The sequence below is a fragment of the Molothrus aeneus genome, chromosome 1, assembly GCF_037042795.1.
Source record: "Molothrus aeneus isolate 106 chromosome 1, BPBGC_Maene_1.0, whole genome shotgun sequence".
NCBI lineage: Eukaryota > Metazoa > Chordata > Aves > Passeriformes > Icteridae > Molothrus > Molothrus aeneus.
This window is the reverse complement of record NC_089646.1, coordinates 82,179,983-82,201,882: the sequence shown is the minus strand read 5'-3', so window position 1 is coordinate 82,201,882 and position 21,900 is coordinate 82,179,983. Positions and strand designations below refer to the sequence as shown.

General features: G+C 38.7%; 1 protein-coding gene across 1 annotated transcript in view; it reads left to right on the top strand.

The window, feature by feature from the left end:
- ADCY2 (adenylate cyclase 2) overlaps positions 1 to 21,900 on the top strand; it is a 209,345-nt gene that overhangs the window by 87,118 nt on the left and 100,327 nt on the right. The window contains exon 4 of the mRNA XM_066559969.1: positions 12,151 to 12,300. Coding sequence (XP_066416066.1) covers positions 12,151 to 12,300 — 150 coding nt within the window. The remainder of the gene's footprint in view (positions 1 to 12,150; positions 12,301 to 21,900) is intronic.

Genomic DNA, 21,900 nt, shown 5'->3' with positions numbered 1-21,900 from the left:
ATGAAATACTTTCGATGAACATTTTTTCAGAGTAGGAACGGATGAAGAGTATAAAATACTTATTTTCTGAAAAGCATGGATTTATTTTCTGTTCATTGCTGGTTTATTCTGCAACTGGGTCTGCATTTGCCTTGATAAAATGATGGCCTTATGCACAGCTCGTACCCCTGTACTTTCCTTGCAGTGCTGCCCAGCTAGCTGTCTCTAATAGCCATAATATTGCTGCTCATTTCTTCTCCTGAAGAGTGCTTTGCAAAGGACCACTTTGAAGCAATTCACTGTCCATTTCTGTGTTACCTCCACGGACCCTAACTACACTGCCTATTCAGTGCAAAGAAGTGGAGGTGGAGAAAGATGAAGAAATCTGTAGGAAGACTAAGTCACAATTTTGAACGTATATGTGACAGCAAATCAAAGAATCTTTAGAGCAAGCAAATGAAAAATATAAGCAAAATAAACGAATAAAGGAGCACTAATACAACATAGGCATTTTTAAGCCTTGCCTAGGGGAAGCAAAGTTTCTTACTCATTGCAATCCTGTTTTTTAAGTGATTACTCATTTTGTCCCTTATTTGTCATTTTAAGCAATGAAGTGTCAGAGTGTTTTTTACCTGTCCTGTGACTATTGCATGTGGCTCCCATCATTTTGGTTTGGGGCCAGCATTTAAAGAGTTCTCCTGTGAGCTGCTGATCATATTATTTCTCATGCTTCTGCTTCAAGAAGCCCTGGTGGCAGGGGCCAAACCTGTCTTTGTGCTCTTGCAAAAGCCACACCTACTGGTGTTGCCCATCTAACTGGCTGTTCAGTGAATGACCTTCCTGTCAATTTTGAAGTCTTCTTAAGATAGTCAGCTATTTTCCATGAAGCCTTTTGTTTGTAGGCTGTCTCAGAAAACTGCCTGGAGAGGAGTTCTGAGCAGAATGATAAACTTGTGCTGAAATGAATTGGGAAAGTTGGAACAGCTTAGGTTTGCCAGTGTTGTTCTTCAGCATCCCACAGCTCATAGAAATATCTGATGAGCAGTGGGAGTGGGGAAGGAAAGGAGTCAATTTGTAGGCTTAGAGCCACTGGATGACTGTAGGTTCCTAGCTGTGATTTTGTCTTTTCCTCAAAGAGAAAAGTATATTGAAAACCTTTCTCTGCAGAAAGTGGTGAACAACAAGGTAGCAGCATTCATTGATCGGATTGGGATATTCAAAGCAGAGATAAAGCAGGCTTGCTGGAGAGAACTGAGAAACACTTCCATGAATGTGTTTGAGTGGTTAGTAAAACAGAGCAAGGGGTGTTATGCAATCCCAGAGGGTAGCATGGGTGATGTCCATACACTCAAATTCACTAACTTGAATTTGAGATGTTAAGTGAAGAAAAATTAACTTAGTGTGTATATGGATTTACAGATTTGTGTTTTAGACATAACTGAAAAACAAAGTAAATCTGCTATTCTATGTGGTGCTGAGGCCTGCTTCCCTTAGCACATTACTTTGCAATACATTGATGCTCCAGCAGCCTTCTCTGATTAAGAAGGGTTGGTATGTGAGAAATACTGCTCCCAAGTCTTCTTTCATGTTATATTACTTCATATCTTCATGATGTATTGTCAAATCTTTCAAATGCCAGGCTATACTATTAAAAGGTAGGTTGTTTGCAGGGTGAAGCTTCCTTTGCTGTAAAGATAACTCGTATTAGCAACTGAAACTGATGGGGTTTAAATAGGAATTTTCTTTTTGTACAGGATTATTTTTCTTGTGGAGAGTAAAAAATAGTCATTCCATGCAGGAAAAAATCCTGCAAGTCCTATGCACTTTCTATATTGTTCATCTTGCTGCTTAGGAGCACTTAGGATGTAATTTTTCTATTATCTTGGAACATGCCAGGTTCAAAACAGGCATATTTTATAAAGACAGACAGTAGACTAAAAACATTAGAGAAGGGAATTTTTTTTTTTTTTTTTGTTGCTATGCGTGCATCAGAATTTGAAAAAAAGAGATTGTATTTTCATGTGACTATTTCTAATTTATCCACAGTGTTCCAATAATATTCCAGTCACATTTGGCAATGAACTCAGAAATTAATAAACACGGTGTAACTACAATAATCTGGAAATTTTATTGTTTCCTTCATATTATTAGTAACTTCTCTTTGTATATCAGAAAGCCTTTCAGTTTTGCAGAGCATCATGATCTATTTCAATAATAGATTCACAGCTTTTTGTTTCTAAAATATGTAGAAATTTAGTATACAAACTTTAAAGGATTTTGTAAGAAGTGTGTTAAATGCAAAACCTGGCAGCAAGGCAGAGGTGTAGGAATTAGGGAAGGTTATAATGTAAACAGCAGTATTACCAGTTTAGTGACTTCTATTTGTCTTCGTGTTCACAGTATTAAACACATTTGATTTTTGAAATACAATCTTTGGAAGGGAAAACTTTGTTGTTTAGTATTTAATCTTCCCTCCAGCCATCATAACCTAAAAGCCACTTCTCGTATGATGCACAAAATTTGTAGGCTCGTTTACCAAGCAAAAACCTCTAGCGAATATTTTGAGCACAGGAAAGAGTAATTAAAATATGAGCAAGAAAATGACAGTAAGGAAATAAATTTTTTTTTACGTTGAATGTTACATAATCATAAGCAGTTTAAAATTGTAATTCAGTTAAAATAACATTTGTCTTAGATGCACAGTAGTCAAGCTATAAAATACTTTATGGCGCTATCTCAATCCACCTTGTGATTGTGCCTGTAGTAGCTGCAATTTTTTCCTGCTATTCATTCTGCTAATTAGCATGCTTTATCAGCAATTTTGGAATCTATTTGCACCACTAAAGTCAATTAGCCAAAGTGAAAACATTTTATCTGTGCAAGTGTTTTTTAAAGTGTTGCAAAATGCCTTTGTATGCAGTTACACTGGTCAGATAGGAGTTTGAAGAACATACACTTAAAAGTGTGTAATTTGTTTCAGATAGCAACTAGAGCTATGGCAGTTAATCTAAAACCAATTCCCCTGCCCTGCATGCTGGGTCCTTGCTTCAGCACTTGAGTAACAAAAGGACTTTCAGAGAGTCTGTAAGGACATTTGACATCCAGGTTACAAAAATACTCAGGGAGGACAAGGCTATCACAGAGAAACAATTTCTGTATGCCTGTTCAGTGAAGAAGAAATGGAAGAAAATCTCACATTAAAATCCACTCGGAGGGATGGGTGAAGGAGAGACTGTATAGGTTGGTCTGAAATAGGCCTTGCTTCCTGTCGACTGTAAGCTAGAAAATAGGAAAATAAACTTTAAAAAGTTTATTTTTTAATAAAAAAATAAATTTTGACTCTTCTAGAAAGGGTCAGGGAGACTTTAGGTCTGTAAACTCAGTGTCTTCATGAGACAAAAAATGAAGCTGTGAGAATAGAGAATAAGATAAAAATATTCTATTTTGAAAGGAACAAAAGGTAGTCTTTTCTTAAAAGTACCTTGAATCTGACTGAAGGCATCAACAAACAAGCAGATGGGGCTGATTTCATTCATAGCTGTATGTCCTTTGCCCAAACCTTTCCAGTGAACTGAGAGGGAAGATCTGTGTGTGGATAAGAAGTTCTTTAAAATACAAGAACAGAAGGTAGGAGTAAAAGAACAAGTCTGGAGGGATGGAAAATTTCTCTTCCCTGGACGAGTACCTCCATTTGTTTAATCATTGCTCTCAGCTAGTTTGAGAGTAATAGCCTATTCCTAACAATGCTGTGTAGTATTTTAGGTGCCTGCTGTGAATATGCTGCTCTGTAGGGGTTGTCACTAATGCTGGTATGAATAGAAAACGATGGAGAAAATGAGGCTCAGAAGAGATCTCCTAACTTTATACAATTACCTGAAAGCAGGTTTTAAACAGATGGGTGTGGGTTTCTTCTCCCGAGTCGCAAACAAGAGGACAAGAGGGAATGGCACCAAGTTGTGCCAGGGGGTGATTTAAACTGAATATTAGGAAGAACATCTTTGCTGTCAGGGTGGTCAGGCACTGGAACAGGCTGCTCAGGGGAGCGGTGGAATTGTCATCCATGGAAGTGTTCAAAAAATGTGTGGCCCTTAGGGACAGAGTTTAGTGGTGAACATGGTGGTGCTGGGTGAATGTTTGGACTTGATGATCTTAGACATCTTTCCCAGCCATAAGGATTCTATGACTCTGATTCTGGTCTATGAATTGGAGGTACTGTGCTACTTTTAAGGTGTTACTCAGAATATATTCCCACAAACCACGTGATTTAGAAAAAAACTGTTCCAGGGTGTCCAAGATGCTTCACACCAGGGCTTTTGAGTAAAAAGCCTGACCTGACAAATGACATCTTGACAGTTTTGAGGCATGAAGGAGAGAAAAATGATGTGTTTTATGTACAGATGGAATGAATTGGCACTAACAACATGAAGAGGTTTTAATATTTTCTTCATTCCTTCCTGAATATAATAACCCAAATTTAGTACTTTCTTTGTCCCACCTTGCTTGCTCTTGACAGTATTTGCCTGACACCAGAAAATAGAACTTTCAGGTTTCCTGGGAGCGAATTTTCCTGTTGGGTGGCTTCCAATGAAGAATTAACCCAAATACTGATTACAGATCTCATCATATTTCAAAATGGTGACCAAGTTCTTTAAAAAACATTAAAAACACTTTTAAGATTGTCATAATTACTAACTACAACTCTGAGGACATTCTGGAATCCATTTAATCCAACTCTGTAGGTCATCGCTTTCCTCACTTATACACCACTATCATTATCCTCCCTTCTGCTCCACACCATTCTCTGTGAACTGTACAGCCAAAGACCACCAATTCCTAGCACAGACTGCCAAGTTATGAAAAGTGAGCTTGATCAAAGTTTGTCATATTCATCAGACAAGCAGAAAAAATTCTTAAGTATATCTAATTAAAAAGCTTATTAGGTCATTGTGAACACTGATAGACAAAAATATTACCTGTGAAAAACATGCTTATATAAATCAGAATTTTATATAGAAATACAATTCAAAATGTTTATCAAATAGTCAAAGCACATATTTATTGCCAACTCTTTGAAATGCAGTAGAAAAATTATGCTGAGTATATGTTCCTACTGTAATTTATCCGTGTAATTCTGAACTGTCCATTGATTTTAATTTCCATATATATTGATAACTGAGAGTATATAGCATATTAATATGCAGTGCAGTTACATACAGTATAAACTGTAGAAATTAGGGGAGAAATCTGAAATCAACAGTAAGTTATTGAGGTTTAGGCCTATCAGTACATGAATAATGAGCATATATGTGATTATCAGTTCATTTGTCTTTTCTTCTCCTGGTAGCTTTTGAACCTCTTGATTAATTTCTGTAAAATTTGCCAGAAGGGGAGATGTTTAGAGATATATGAAGAAATTTCAATAAGTCTGGTAGATAATAATAAGAAATAAACTTCATGAAGGCTGCAAGACAGTGCAGGAGAGATAGCCCAGGAGTACTTCTGATCAGGGTATGTAGGGAGAAATCTACTGGTGCACATTAAACTTGGCAGTATATTGCTGGTCCTGTAAATGTACTTACATTACAGATTTTAGTTTTGGGGTTTTTTTTAAGAGTAAACCAGATTTATGGGAAAAGACAAGGTATTTTAAGATCAGACATAGGATTACTTCTGTAACAGGCCAAAGATTGATGTATTAGTATATATATCCATAGATTTTATTTTGGGGGTTTTTAAAATTTTTTATTTTATGGTCTTTTTTTTTTCCTTATAGCACACTAATACTCACCTCTATGTGAGATCCAGAACCTAAAAATTAATCTCAGTCTTTTTGAGAGAACATCTGAAGATCAGTTTTAGTAGTAAAGAAATGAAATGATCCCAGAGGTGCGTGTAAACACAAAAGACCTCTCTGTAGGGAGGCAGGAGAGTGCAGTGGCTGCCTGTTTCCTTTTTACTGAGGAGAGCATGAGCTCCCCTCTGGCAAAAAAATAAAAAAATTTAGATTCAAAATATTAAGAGTCATTAATTAGAGGCAATGATATTGATTATATGTATTACACAGAAGTGATCTAAAGGGACCGTAACTCTGCTTCTTGTTTCTAGTTTATTTTTCCTGGGTTTGATTAAAGAGCTTAGAGTTTATGATCTGTTTTTATCTACACTGTCATATAGATAGGGTCTGTGTATGCCCAGAGCTGAAGGAAATAAATCCAGTCATTCCACAGAACAGCTTAGAGCTGTGAGAAAGTTCAATGTGTAATAATGATAAAAAGAAAATCATATGAAAAAATACAGATATTGAAAAAAAGGAATATCCTGCTGCTGTCCTCAATGCTCTGATTGCAGAAGCTACAGAGAAGTACACATACTAATTAGAAGACAACATCACAACTTCCTGGCTTGTAAAATGACATCAATTCCCCTTCCACAAAGGGACTCTTTACCAAATTTATTTTAGCACTGAAAATTTGGAACCATCTGGGATACTGAGTAATTCAAATCTTTATTTTTTGTTGCTTCTCAGTTATTTTGAGAAGTCTTAAGTTGAATGGGTTTTTTTTGGTTGGTTTGTGGTTTTTCTTTTAAAGCAGTTGTTTCTTGCAAACTTGCAGCTTTTTTTTTTACTTACCTTGCTGTAAAACATTTTACATTCTCCTGGATATAGACAAAATGTCTGAGGATATTGGATCTTCCTGTTTCTTCTCTTTTGTAGTGTGTTCTTATTGTGGCCTTCATAAGTATTTAAGGATTTAAATATCTTTGACCTTTCAGACTAGTAAAATAATTTTGCAGTGGTTAAAGAAATTGATTTTTTACTTCGAATTCATGAGGAAGTAAGTATGCAGTTGCCCATAATTTCTCTGTCCTTCACCCAGTCATGTTCTGTACTTGAATTACTTGAATTCACAAATTTTTACCATCCTCTCTAAAACAGAAATAGAAATAGAAGTCTAAGAGGTTGCTACATTTCTTCATGAATCACCGGAGCTTTCATAATAAAGACCTCAACTTAGTGGTCTCACTAAGTACAGGGAAAGACCAGGTGTTAACTTTCTGTAACAGCAGCTGGTAGACCAGGCACCACATGATCACTAGTCTTAGGCCAGCTACAAAAATTTTTGCCCTGTAATTTTGCTCCTCCCCAAAGCTCATTGTTTTTGAAACAGAGGTTGCCATATGGCAAAACATCTCCCATTTTCAAATTTGCCGTCCTATTTGTGAGCTGTGACATAAATATAAATGTTGTTGGCACTGAAATGTATTCAAATGTTGGACTTCTGTAGGTTTGGAAATCTGAAAGAAGAAAAAGGCAACATTGTATGAGTGGCCAGAGCTCCATGAGGAAGAGATTTGCTTGGAATAGTGGGAGAAACTTCTGAATACATCTACTTAAAATAATGGTATTGGGTGCATGGTGACCAAGTAAATAACTAATTTACATAGCAGCTAAGCATTTCCTTCTAAAATGCTGCTTTTCAGTTCTACCCAGCATTTACCCTGTTGTTTTTAGCTGAATTACATCAGAGTCTAAAGCTCTACAGGTTCCAAAGCAGCACAGACTTGTTCCATAACTTGGCTGGCCACACCACATGAAAGATCCATCACATCATCATCCACACATGAAAGATCACATGAAGGGAGAGACAATTCATCTTTGCAGAGCTAAAGAATTTGAACTTAGGCAATGACATAAGAATTCTTTTTCCTCACATTAATTTCCATGCAGACATCATAAAAGCCAGTTTTGTCCACCCCTCAGCTTTCATGTCCTCAGTTTTCTTATCTAGAAGAAAAGTGAAATTTAACTATTGAAAAAATTGTTAATAGTTTGTGTTGGTTTTGTTGTTGTTGTTGTTGTTAAACATCCTGTTCATGCAGTATTTGGGAAGAATAAGTAAAATATCTAAGAGGAAAGAAATGTGGCAAAGTAACTCATAAACTGGAAGCTTTCAATGGAGGGAAAATCTATGGCGGATTCTAATTTTTATATTCAGTATTTGAACAGCAGTGTCTAAGATATTTAACAAATTATTTATGCTGCAATCAGAATCAGCAGTCTTTATTATAATTCTTTTATTTTTATATAGCATAGTACTTCTTTGTATGCATATACCTTTGTGGGTACTTTTCATCAGTTGAGCTTATATATGATGTACTACATTTTTTTGAGTAACTCAGTGAACTAAAGTACTCTCTTGAGAAATTAGTCATAGCTACTTAACTTTGTCTTCATTTGCTTTTAAATACATTCTATTTTGATAGTGAAGCACTAGACATCTGATTACTTGATATTCACTGAAAAAATACCTGTGCTTGAATGTAAAATTTCCCCATTGCCAGGAAGCACACAGAGGAGTTTTCTGTAGGTCAGAACAGACTGAGGAGACATCAGCCATGATTATGTTCCTTAAGTGATTAGAGATACTTCCTGATGGTATCTTGGTGTTCCTTGTGCTAATTTTGACTCATATTTAGATCACTTTCTTTAGACATGGAATTTATTCATTGATAAAACAGAAACTTCAGCACAGAGTACAGTTAATGGATATATCTGAAGGGATGCAGATGGCCCACAAGATAGATTTGCCTCTCTCTCCACTCTGACTGTACAGAGGGATGGGAACTTCTGCTGTGTTGCTCAGTGTTTCCATATGGTGAATTGAGTGGGAGCTTAGTAGAATTTATGTATACTGTGGGGTTTTGGGGTTTTGGTCATACAGTGCCTGTTTGTAAAGGGTGTGAATCAGGTTCATGCAATACTGTCTTTGAGGTCACTCTGGTCTTTTTCTGCTGTTGATTTACCATCATTATTTACACTCTTTTCCACAACTCAGGCTTGTCCTCCCGGGAGAAATCCCTAACCATGTTGTGTCATTGATTCGTGAATTCTCTACACAGGTTCTCAGCTACAGTTTTATCTGCACAGTTATCAGAGCTATCACAGAAAGGTGGAAATTTTTTTACCAGAAGATCCACCACAGCTTTGCTCATTATCTAATACAGATCTAGGGTTGGGGAGAGACAGGGATGAGGCGGGGGAAAAAATAATGGGGGAAAATACACTGCAGAGTTCTATCCTAGAGAAAAGTAGATTGGTCTGACTCAGGATTTCATTCCACATGCTTTGGTACTGGTAGGATTCACAGCATGGCATCTTATCAGAGAAGGTGCCTGAACAGAAGAAACCTTTTTTATGATTGCATATTGATTAGAGTACTTGCTTAAGAAGTGGGAAGCTCAGTTAGGTTTTTTGGACTGAGGTAAACTTTGAACCTCTCTCTTCTGGGAGAATGCCTATGAGACTTCAGAAGAAGCCTGGGATGGAGCTCATGTCCAGCTCATGTTGAAACTGGGCTGCAATTAAAAGAAAAATGCAGCCTTGAGAGGGGAGGGATATTAAGGAAGAAGTATATAGTGTTGCTTATTTTGTTTAGTAATGTTAATTGCACTTGCTATTGAACACTATTGGCAGGATGCATTTCCCTCAATAGCAGAAATATTCACTCAAGCCAGAATAAATACAGGCAAAAAAAATATGTTTAGAAAGTAGTTCATTCATTGATTATTTTTTAAATTTTATCCCTTAGTGACACATTTCTGAATTAAATCCATGCTTGCCTAAATAATCAGGGTGTTTTAAACACAGTTTCTACCTGCATATTCACTTACACTTTTACTTGTTACATCTACACTAAGTATGGCAGTGGCTGAGATACCTTGCACTGTCTTCCAGCTGCTTAATTCAGGTACTGGAAGCCATTGCAGAGCTTCATGTGGGCTGAATTACCCCACTGAGTATCTGAAAAGCCTGGTTAATTAGCTTCCTTGCCTGTCACTCGTTTCCATCTATTTTCTCACTTCAGCTACTTCAATCATAAAACTGTAATTTGTTTTTCTATGACTGTGAAGATGATACTCATAATTTACTCCTCCATCTACCCATTACAGTATATTTTTTAAAATTTTGATTGATTATATTCCCAAAGTTTTGCTTTAAATTGTCTATAACTTTATGAAGCTGGACAATTCATTAACAAGTGTATGTGCAGACTTTCAACAGTGACATCTAACTAGAGATTATGACAGCACACTGTTGATTTCAGTTCAATTCAGTGATCATTTATTACTAAACCTTCCTGCTATGTATCTCAGCATTTTCTATGCCCAGCAGTCTTTATTTTCAATCATTTTTTTCTACTTCATAATTTCATTTTAAAAACCTTCAATGATTGCCAGTTGGAAGATCCTTACCCCTGTACTGTGATCTGTCATGCAAGATCTTTGTTCACTACTACATGTCTGCTGACATCAAAGCAGAATCAAGCAATTGTGATTTACAAAGAAATATAAAATATTTTTAGGTCAAATACACCATGATCTTATATGTTCACGGGGTTTATTTTAGATTATTGGCTGTTGCGAAATGTTTAATTTAAACTATTTCTTATTTCTCTACTTTATAACAGAAGTTCTTCAGAGAAATGTGTAGATTTTTCCCCTTGTGTTTAGATTTATCTATTTTAGAAAAATTTAAGAACTCATATGTTACTTTTAGAAACATTAAAATGCCATGATCTTAAAATTTTAGGTAAGAAAAAAGTTCTACCAAATTGAAAACATTGATCATTTTTGCAGTAAAGGTGAATAGCTACTTCTTTTAGCTTTGTGGAGCCATGAAAAGTGAGATGTCAGAAATGTCACAGATGGAAGAATAAGTATTGCATGTAATGATGTTAAAACCTGTGAGGAAAATAAAAGCATACATTTAAATCTTGCATTTTAATGTTACCATTTATTAAAGAAACATTAAAAATCCATGGGAGGTTTTTTTTGTGAGTAAAATGTATTCCACAAGGAGATGGATTTCTGTTAATACAACAATATGTCTTTTTCCTCTGAGCCACCATAGCACCCTGTTGGACATTTTTTCTGATCTGTCTCTTTCACCACTAGCGATTCACAAAAGATTACCTGGTACATAGGTACACCAGGACCAAACCATGAATGATCACCAGGGAAATCTATCATAACCTTCATTATTAGATTAGCTGTGGAGACTTAACAAAATTTTTGCCCCCTTTCTACCTCTTTTTCTTCCAGACCATGAGTGCACGACATCATATAGTGCTTGTAATCCGGGGTATATGATACACTAGGGCTTTACAAGGAGAGAAAATAGAGAACTGCTTTGAGCAGACTGCAGCTGTATCTCAACTTCAATTTAATATTATCTTTATTATTACTTTTATTATTGAATTAGGAATTGCCTTCATTACTTTACTGTGTTTCTTTTGCTCTGAGTGAACTCGAATGGATAAATATGTTTCTTTTATTTGCAGCAATAAGCTGGGTACAGTTAAAAGTATTAGCATCATCACACAATATTGTGTCCTTTTCAAAAGTCAAGTGCAAAAAAGGCTTGGATATTTTTAAGCAAACTTACTTCTCATGTTTGTGGGTTGTTGCTTGCAGAGGGCATCTGATGCTGCAAATGTGACCCCCTAAATCTTAAATCTTTAGGTTCTGTGTTTTAGGCAAATGTAATTTTTTGGTAGTAAGGAAAAGTATATTCTAGTAGGCAGCTGCCAGATCTTGCTCCTTAAACACTGCTTATCATCACCAAGGTTACTATTTATAGCTGACTGATGGATAGCAGTGGATCAGGCTGAGGTAAAATGCAGGTCAGGCTTTTCATGTGTGTGGGTGAAACTTTTCACCCCTTAATCATATGGCACTGCAAAAGAAAACATTGCTAAAAGAGCATAGCAATAACATGGCTTCCAATATTGCTATTAGGAGCCCTATCTATTGTTTTACATGAGTAGGTGATGATCCCACCTAATTAATACTCAGCAGTGAGCTCTAACATGAGCTGAAATTCTTTTTTTGGAAAACGTGTACCTCATTGAGTAGGCAAACATGTTGTTCATTTTCATTCCCGTTTTATTCCTAAATTAAAACAGTATCCAGCCTAACTGATTCAGTGATTCTATTATTGCTTGGGATGTTGCCACTATTTTTAAAGGCTTTTTGAAAGGTTAACCTTGGCTAGAAACAAACAAAAGCAAAATACATAACTGCAGCAATCTTTCATTGCAAGCTAGGATTAATTTCTCTTAATACATTTAAATAAATTCCCTGACACATTTTTTTTTTTAATCCCCCTAGATCTTGGCAAATGTAATAATTTTTATCTGCGGGAACTTGGCAGGAGCGTACCACAAGCACCTCATGGAGCTCGCGCTGCAGCAGACCTATCAGGACACGTGCAACTGCATCAAATCCCGTATCAAGCTGGAGTTTGAGAAGAGGCAACAGGTAAAGGAACACCCCTGTCTGGGTCTGCTTTTCTGTTTGCACACTTTCCTCCCGTTTGTTGCTATGTAATCCAGCTTGTTAATGGGAAAACACTTATTGAGTTACTTAAACTTCATGAAACATGCCAAGTCTTTTGAACATGGTTGTACACAATTTTCATGTGACTGTAGGAAAGTGTTACAGTTATTTCTGTTGTCTAAGTATGTTTTTTTCTCACTTGTTCTATGAAAATATTTTATGATAAAGAGAGTTAAAAACACTGTATAAATCCTGTTTGCACAGCGTATCTTTTGTTGTCCTCATGGAATGAGCTGTGAGATGTACATGTGTGCTTTTGGGAATCTTCAGTTCTTCATGCCCAAGACCAGTGCTGCAAATCACTGCAGGAAGATATTATTACACTGTTTTTGAAAAATATTTGAATCCACAATACTGATGAATCATGTGATATAGTTCTAGAGGTCAGGTTTGTCAAGAGGAGTTAGGGAAATTGCATAATGATACTGTCATTTATTGCAGCAGTTAAATAAAAGAATTCTCTGATTGCTTTATATAGTTCTTTTTCTCTTTGCAAGTTCTGTACAGTGCCTATCATCCTGACAGATAGATGCCTCATTTAAGAGAATTTGAAATACAAATCAGTTCATCAAGTAGTAAAGAAGATAGATGCATTTTGCTTTGAAGGTCACCAAGACTCAAACTTCCATGAACTTTTAAGGATCAGAGAATAGAGACATTGACAGGTGACTGTGGTCACAAAAATGCTTGTGTGTACCTCGTGAGTCCCAGCTGACCTTAATTGTCATGTCTGCCTCACAAATGCCTGTATCTGCTTTAAATTAAGGTTTGCAAGATCCATCACCAACACTTTTTTTTTTAAATAAGCAAATGGAAATTCCACACCAGGACTTTACAGGTCAGAGGGCTGTCCTTATTCTGCTGGGCACTTGGCTTGCATATTGGCTGAAGTTGCTACAAAACATTTCAAGTAATCTTAAGGAGAACAGTTTATAGTAAAAGCAAGTTTTGATGATTAGATACAAAATTTGCATAAGGCACTATTGCAGGAGAGGTTTGTAAGAGCAAACAACCTCTGCCTCCAAAGCTGTGTTCAGGGAATGGGTGGACTTTGAGCTCAGTTGTAAGGGCCTGGGTTTCTATATTGGTAGCTTTTCCCTTCAAGATTGGGAAACACATAGGTTTTTCTGCAAGAAGCAGGAGCGTTGTGTTACTGGACACTGAATTCAAAGGAGTAAGGATGCTTTTTGTAAGAAGACAGTACTTACAGCAGACATGGTTCTAGTTGATGTTTTCTGCAAATGGGTATTATTTTTCTAAATATTACTAGTTTCTATGGAAAGTAACTTTGGTGTACTGTCACTTCTGAAGATCTTGCAGAAATGATTGAGAACCTGACAGTGAAGAGAAGCAAAACTACCAGGGATTGTGTGACAGATACTTCCTCTTTGGGGTTTGTAGTACTTGTGTTTTAAAAATGCTGTAGCCTAGCAAGATGAAAAGAAGCAAAAAGTGATAAATGTTGTTGTTCTTATATTTATGTTCTTATATTCTTATGTTGTTCTTGTATGTTCTTAATTATATATATGTATATTTAGGTGTGTGCTGTCATGTTTGTGTTTTGATAGGAATAACTATCACTTTAGTTAAGACATCTACACAGCCCTAAATAGCGTATTGCAGGGCTGGATCAGTAACAGATGGGTCAATGTCTTACTGGAAAAAAGTCAAGTATTCTGTGGAATCAGTGATCTTTTCAACCTCCAGTGAGCTCAAAAAGAGCTCATTAGATCTTCAGATCTTCTATAGATTTCTTTGGCCTTTATCTCCTCAACCCCTTAATATGTGTTCCTTATCTCCTGTCAAGTTTTTTCCAACCAAAAAATGAAGACTTGTACCTCCATATCATCACACTTAGGAACATTAGGTATTCAAATGCGAAAAGGTAAAATGAGGATTCATTTCATAAGATGGCTGTTTTTTTTCCTCAGGATTAACACACGTCTTTGTTTGCAGACATTAGTTCAGAAGTGGATGTACTGTAGTCTGCTTTTAACACTGCTTGTTTTGCCAGGAAGATACGAAAGATCATCCACATTGTTACTATTCAGGAAGCAAGTCAATCATATTGGTGACTATTTTTAGAGAACTGGGATACAATGAAAGAGCACGGTGCATTTTAAAAAGCATTGGTTTTGATCAAAGCCTTTATTAGCCTGTAAAAGGTTGTAGCATGACCCTTGATTCTACATCTCTGTAACAGGAACAAAAAAATTAATTTAGTTTAATTTACTTTGCATAAGCTGCTTTTGTATAAGCGCAGAGCGTAGGATGTACTTCTGAATGGTTAGGGCTCCAGGTCAAATTTGCACATTTTTGCAGATCATGGATGTCATGTATTTTATAATTGTTTTCAAGAGATGTACCATTTATGTTTCAAATTATTATGTGAATTTCCTTTTATGTTATTTGAGAGTAGACTCATACAAATGTAGACTACTGTTGTTTTTCAGTTATTGGGGTTTCTTTTGTGTATCTTTGAATAGGCTTTTTGAGAACACCATTTTGATAGATCAGTAGATAAGTCTATTAAAATACCACTAAACAATTTTGTCAAAGAACTCAAGAGAACCCTCAGATTCATTGTTTTCAAGTGAGACCAACGTACATTAGAAAAAGGTGAAATGGGGGGTGTGTGTATACTGAGGTACAAGTTGGACATACTGTACCCACACCACTGTGTATTTCTGCTGTTGGGGCACAGCAAAGGCTGGGTGCCCCCAGAGGGATGGGAAGCTGTGGGTGGTGACACCTCCCGGCAGGGCAGGGGCCACTTTTGAACTCCTGTGGTACAAAGGAGTATTTTCAAAGCCCACTTTGGTTTTTTGCACACACCTTTTATGTCTTTTCAGAATTTATAAAGGAGAAATGTGGAACTATTCTGACCTCTTTTTAATTTGCAGCCTTATTCTGAGATACATATTTAAAATAGCCTCTCACAGTGTTATTTGTCTCCCTGATAAAAGTCTGGCTGACAGTTTGTAGGGGTAATGACTCACTGGTGCTGAGTGCAAGATCTTAACGCTGACAGTGGTATAATTGCTCTTCTCTCTCTCTCTTCTGGGGCTTTGCATCGTGAGACACAGGAATATACACTGAGAGGTTCTTACAACATTGCAGGGGGGTGTTCATAAGGTGTTGGTGTTCAGTGAGTTCTCTGAAATGCTGTCTTTGAGAAGGAGGCAGTATAATAATGGTTTTAGAAACAACACTCAGGTAGCAGATGAAAATGAATGAGGTTTCAGATCATTGAGTGGGATTTTGATTTTTTCACTGAAACATGGTGAAGCAATGCCATTCATTAGAGGAACTGAAATATTTCAAAATTGTTTTTGAATTAATCTAAACAGAGAAGCCTTATACATTTGTGAAGCTTAAGGCTGTTAGTAAAGAATAGAAACATTGAAATACGTAATTTGGAACTAATATATGAAATGTGGATTCCTGCAAGTTTAATCAATGCATTTTAAAAAGTAAGCTACTAATATTTTCATGAATATACAATAGTTTTTCTAAGATATTCCTCATTTTCCTTTTCCTCATAGCTTCAAGGCTAGTAAATGGGAAAAACAAAAACTAGTGTTTTTTTTTTAAATTTTAGACTCCATTTATTACTTCAGCAGTGTTTGAGCTCATACACGCGTGTGGTGCCGGTCCTTTCTGTTAATTGACATGTCAGTGTAGGGGGATAGAATATAAGTAAATAAAGGTAGTATAGAAAGTAATCTTACCCCTAAGGAGTTGCACCTGAGCAAATTATTAAAGATTTAGGAACAGGCCTGACTTTAACAGGCCACAGCTGTAGCCAATGAGAAGAAGAGTGCTATAAAAGAGTGGGTTGGTTGGTTGGTTAGTTAAAGGGGGAACTGGAGTTAATTGGCTACTGTGAGGAGAAGGAAGAGTTAGTGCTTGGAGGAGCTGCCTACGGCAAACATCAAGGAGGTATGAAACCCTTGCAATAAGGAGATAACAATATGCAACCTTTGCAATATAATGACAACATGTTAGTACTAGAAGTAAAGCCTGTTCTGAGGAAGTGTTGAATTTTGCACGGTGGACCATGGGGGAGATGGCTAGAATATGCAAACAGAAACTGGACAGGGTTCACTGAAGGGCTACAGGGACTGCAGGTCATGACAGATGATGAGACTTGGGGAACTCAAGGTATTTAGCCTGGAGAGGAAAAGGCTTGGAGGGGATAACTGACATCTGCCTGGTACCAAAGGAGCTTGCACAAAAGGTGTGGTCAGATTTCTCTGAAAGGCATACAGTGAAAGGATGAGAGACAATAGGCTTGAGCGATGACAGGATAAATGTTGGCTGGAAGGAGATAAAAGATTGTTCCCCAAGAGAAAGGCTAAACATTGGGAAAGGCTGCCTGGAGAGATGCTGGAATCTGTGAGTAGAGAGATTTTGAAGTCCTAGCTGTATCAGATCTTATGCTTCAATTCTTGTGAGCAAAAGAGAGCACGTGATAAATATAGAGCTCAGAATCTCATTAGCCTAATTAAAGTCTTAACAAACTAATGAACATACAAAAAAAATCTAGTTACAATAATAATAACTGTCACAGTCCATGCTAATTAACACAAAGTAGCATAAATAGAGCTAAAAATGTTATGCAAAAAATATTTAAGTGTATCGCCCTTTTTCTCTGGTATTACCCTCAGTCTTCTGTAACTATGTACCCCACAATACAGTACTGCCACTGCCATGGGCTTTGTGCTTAGTTTGCAAGGCCCCAGGGTTAAAGCTCTCTGAATTTTTTTTACCTTCCTAGAACTTTATTTTTACTTAACTGCAACAGCAGAATTTCAAGTATAACAAGGTAGTTATAGGTAATTAATTTTTTCTTATGACACAGCATAGATATTACGTAAATAATAGTAATGAACAACTACTCTGTGAAAAATGAGATATTTGCAACTGCAATATAAGATGGAAAATTGCAGACCTGACATGTTAGTGGAAGCCTTAAGAAATGAACGCACAGAATGCAGTGGGGGGCCATACATGCACGTGGTGATTGGACATGGTGCACAGGCTTGGCACTGCAGACTCCAGATCTATAACTATTTAGATCTATAAGTGACCAGTCACCACTAGTCATTTGAAGAAATACAGATCTGGACCTGGTCACAAGTGTTTTTAGGGGCAACAAAGAGCAAGAGCATAGACTTGCAGACCAGCAAGGAAAGAGCAAGGTATAAATGTGTGTGATCCGATATCTAAAAAGTACTGCGGAGAGATCCTGGATTGAGGAATAAGTAACCATCAGCCTCAACATCAGCATCATATTTCTCATCATAAAGGGCTGCAGATGCTTATGGCTTGCTGAAAGTCTTTCACCACCACTGCCAGGCTGAAATCCATCCACATTAGGACCCAGAGGAACAGTTAAAGCATGGGACTTCTTTACTAGAAAAAGGGTTGTAAACTAAGAAGTGTATGCATTACAATTTAAACCATATTATGACTACTAGGAATTTGCTTTCTTAATATAGAAGTATTTCTTTCTTTATTGCTTTTTTTTTCTTTATTTTTTTCTAATAATTACAGCAGGAGTAATACTGATATTTGAATTAGATTAAGATTTCAGTTATGCTATAAAGAAGTATAAACTAACTATAAATTCTTAGCTTTAGATATGTGTGGGTGTGTGTATGTTATCAGGCTTGTTGCCTTTTAGTCCATAAACCAGATTTTGGATATTATTCTTCATGTGTCCCTCTAGATCCTGAAACTGATGATATCAGTGTTACGAAAGCAGGTGTTTCACAGCAAGAGATCTCAAGTTCATTTATAAGATGTAAATACTGGTAGTTTGAGCCCCCCTTGCTTTTCAATTTTTTTTCCAGAGGGATTGTTTGTCCCACAGTGTCAGGCCTGAGGTACTTCCAGAGCTAAGGCACTGTAGAGAGGCAGCAGGCACGTACACAACTAAAGTTTTAGTTTGGTTGCTGCCACAACTGAAAATCAGGCAAGACAAGCTCAGAGAAGGCTGGAGACCCAGTGTTGTATACAGAGTTTGTGGTGTTGTGGTAAAATTGTATTTTCTTGGCTACAGAAGCTCTGAGCAACTTCATCTAATGTTGAAATTGGCCATGTTTGGAACAATATGTGGGACTGTGCATCTCAAGAGGTCACTTCCATCCTGAATTTTTCAGTGTGTCTTGGGTTTTCTTTAATGTATTTCCTATAACAGAGTGCTGTGGCATACAGGAATACTATGATTTCAGTTAGAAAGAAATGAAAAGGTAAATATCACTTTGAATTATATCCTATAATTTAAAATGAATGTTTTTTGAATCAACAAAAAGTCCTATCAGGTGCATTTTTTCCAAGTGTCTCATACTGAGACTTTGCTTATGCCAGGAATACAGTAGCTATTTTTGATGAGAATTGTGGGATCTCAGCACATCATTTCTGATGTTCAGAGATGCCAGGAGAACCCTTGGGGGTCTCGAAAATCCTGGAATGTTGCCAAGAGTGTCTGGTGGCTTGATTTTGATCCATCCACAGAAATAACAAGAGTTTGAAGACAAGAGAATCACTTTAGAGTATAAGGTGTAAAATAGACACATTTAGAAAGTGAAATATAGATTTTAAGGTTTTTTGGGTACAGGGGGGTTATGGAGACAAGATGGAGGGATCAGGGCGTGTCTTGTCCTTCTTCTTCCTTCTTCTTGTCCTCCATCTCCTGTGGTGATGTTGGCATTTAGAGATTGGTTTATGGTGAAGGTGCACTTGCCAACATGGGTGAAAAGCATTGGGAAATAAAGGTAAATATTGTGTACGTAGATATTAGTATAAAAAGACATGACCGCCCCGTGGGTGGTCAGAGAGTGCCTGTGACTGCTTGCAGATCAGACCTCTGTTGAGCAGACAGAAAATTTTGTAGATAAGAAATAATAAACAACCTGAAGACCGAAAAGCTGAAGAGTCCAGACTCATCCTTTAAAACGCGTGCCACCCAAGAACCACACTACCCGTGTCGGGGCAGAGACAGACAGCCGAACCCGACATTTGGCGTCCCTGGGTGGGCACCCGGTGGGCACCCAGTGGGCAGCCGGTGGGCACCCGGCGGACGACCCAGTGAGCTACTCGGCAGCAACCGGCGATCCAGCAGCATCCGGCAGCACTCGCTGAGCCACGGTGAGCTCTGTTGTGCACCTCTTGCACAGGGGCAGCCTTGAAGCTCCGAGTGGGCAGTTCCCGAACTGGACTCATTTCCAGGAGAGCACTGATAACTCCTTGGGAAAACAGCCAGAAAGCAGCCAGCAGAATCTGCAGAAGCGGCGGCCGCAGAGAACACCGCACTCCACCTCCACCGAAGAAAGTTCGTAGCAGGACAGCCCGGATCGGAATCGGAAAAGGCGCCTCCGAATCCATCTCCTGTGACCTGCAGGCCAGAGACCAGGAGCCTTCGGACTGCTCTGACGACAGGAATTCGGTGAGAAGGTCAAGAATTAAGAACATGGGGGGTACACTTTCCCAGGAACAAATAGAAATTCTGTCCGACCTACAGGGCGTGGCAGACACACACACAAGGGGGATCCCAAAGAAAAAGCTTAGAGAATTATTGCTGTGGGTGCGGTGTAATTACCCGTACTCAGAAACACGGTTGTTATTTGAAGTAGGCTTTTGGCAAGAAGTTAACAGACACCTATATTTTCTAGCCACCAATGATGATAAGACAGCCTTGAAATTGCTGTCTTCAGCAAGAATTATGTTAGAGGCGACCTCGACTCAGTTGAGAGGGTCAGCCAGGCAACAAGTTGTTGCGGGTCCCAAAAGGGCGGAGGGACCAGAGCAAGGCTCCAAGCAGAGATTGGCTCTGATCTCAATTAGCCCGGGGGGAAAGGTGCCCGAGAAAAGGGGACCGGGAAAAATGTCATTGCCTTCAGTCCCACCATCCCGAAAACCCAAGGGAACCCGAAAGCGCCCCGAAACTCCAGAGAGTGTGAGGGTTTCAGACTCTGACTCAGACACAGATGATGCCATTCTACTCCCTGATGAAATAAAGTTTTCTCCTAGCGATATCGAGGAATCAGAGGGAGAGGAGGTGGAAAAAGTGGCGGAGTCGGGGAGGGGGGTTCAAAGGGAACAAGCGGGGAGGGGGGATGCGCTCTCTCGCGGCATGCACGGCGGCGCGGAAGCGGCGGCGGCCGGCGGGGGGGGCGTGGAGGCGATGGGAGACACGGGTTCTGATGCGGCTTTTGCGAGCACAACGCCGAAAGCAGCGGCGGCTCCATTTAGCGCGGTGTCAAAAATGCGCGGGTCGAGCAAGACTCAAAGGATGACCGGGGAGAGCTCTCAAACCAGCGCGGCAGCGTCAGACACGGGCAGCAAGGGCGGAGCAGCTGCAGAGCTCCAGCGAGCTGCCACGGAGGGACGCAGGAGACGCGCGGTGGTGACGTCAGACCCGGAAGTCTGGACCCGGAGATTGGCTCGAATCGCAGCGCGAAGGGGGGCACCCGCGGGGGGGGGGCTGCGCGCTTCGGCGGGGGGTGTGGATACAGCGTCAGAGGAGGAAGAGAACACAGATTCCAGAGGCAGAGAAACGAGTACGCAGACGGAGGAAGAAACTCAAGTTGTAAACAGCGACTCGGAAGAAAAACGAAAAGAATAAAAACTTTGGGGGGTTTTTTTTTTCCTTTGTGGCTTTGAGTGGGAGCATGACAATGAAATTTTATAAGAGTGAAGTCATGAGCTTCATGATGCTCATGCTTTTATCTGTTGCTTTAAGCAATAGAGCAAATCTACCTGTCAGTCAGCCAAAACAAAATGTTTGGGAAGCGTTAGCCCAGGCAGCAAATTTAGAAAGTATCTGCCTGACACATTCGAAACCAGGGAAACCATTCACAGCATGCATGGTTGGGTTGCCAGTGGGCGAATGGCCAATTCCAGGACATTCTCCAATGGAGATTTCACAGGTCATCAAAGATCCTGTGAATGAATGGTGTGCTTGGACACATCTTTTACCTGTGGCTTCTACCGAACCGCAGGAACTGGAAATTTTTGGGTCCACAACAATGGAGCTATGCATGAAATTCGAAATTTCGAATGTGTCAAGGGCAAACAAAAGTGTTGATGTCACACCAAATCACGAATATTATAGAAACGCATCAGCCTGGTGCAATCACACAGTGACGACAGCCAAAGGATCAATCCAGGTTCCAGTGCAATTGCCACGTGGGTTGTTTTTAATTTGTGGGGACAGAATTTGGCACGGCATTCCTGCAAATGCCAAGGGAGGTCCATGCAGCATTGGGAGAATTTCAATGTTGTCACCAGATTTGAAAGTGTTAAGAGAGCAAAAACACAAAGAAAAAAGGTCCTTGCAACATTACAGTGTAAACTGTGATGATGAAGTGTACACTTGGGACAAGGCAAGGAGAATTGCGGCAGCAATTTTCTCACCTCAGACAGCGTCGGGGGTGGCCTTGACTCAACTGGACCACATGGGTTGTTGGTTGAGCAAGCATGCTCAATCAATCTCTCTCGCTTTGAGTGATATGT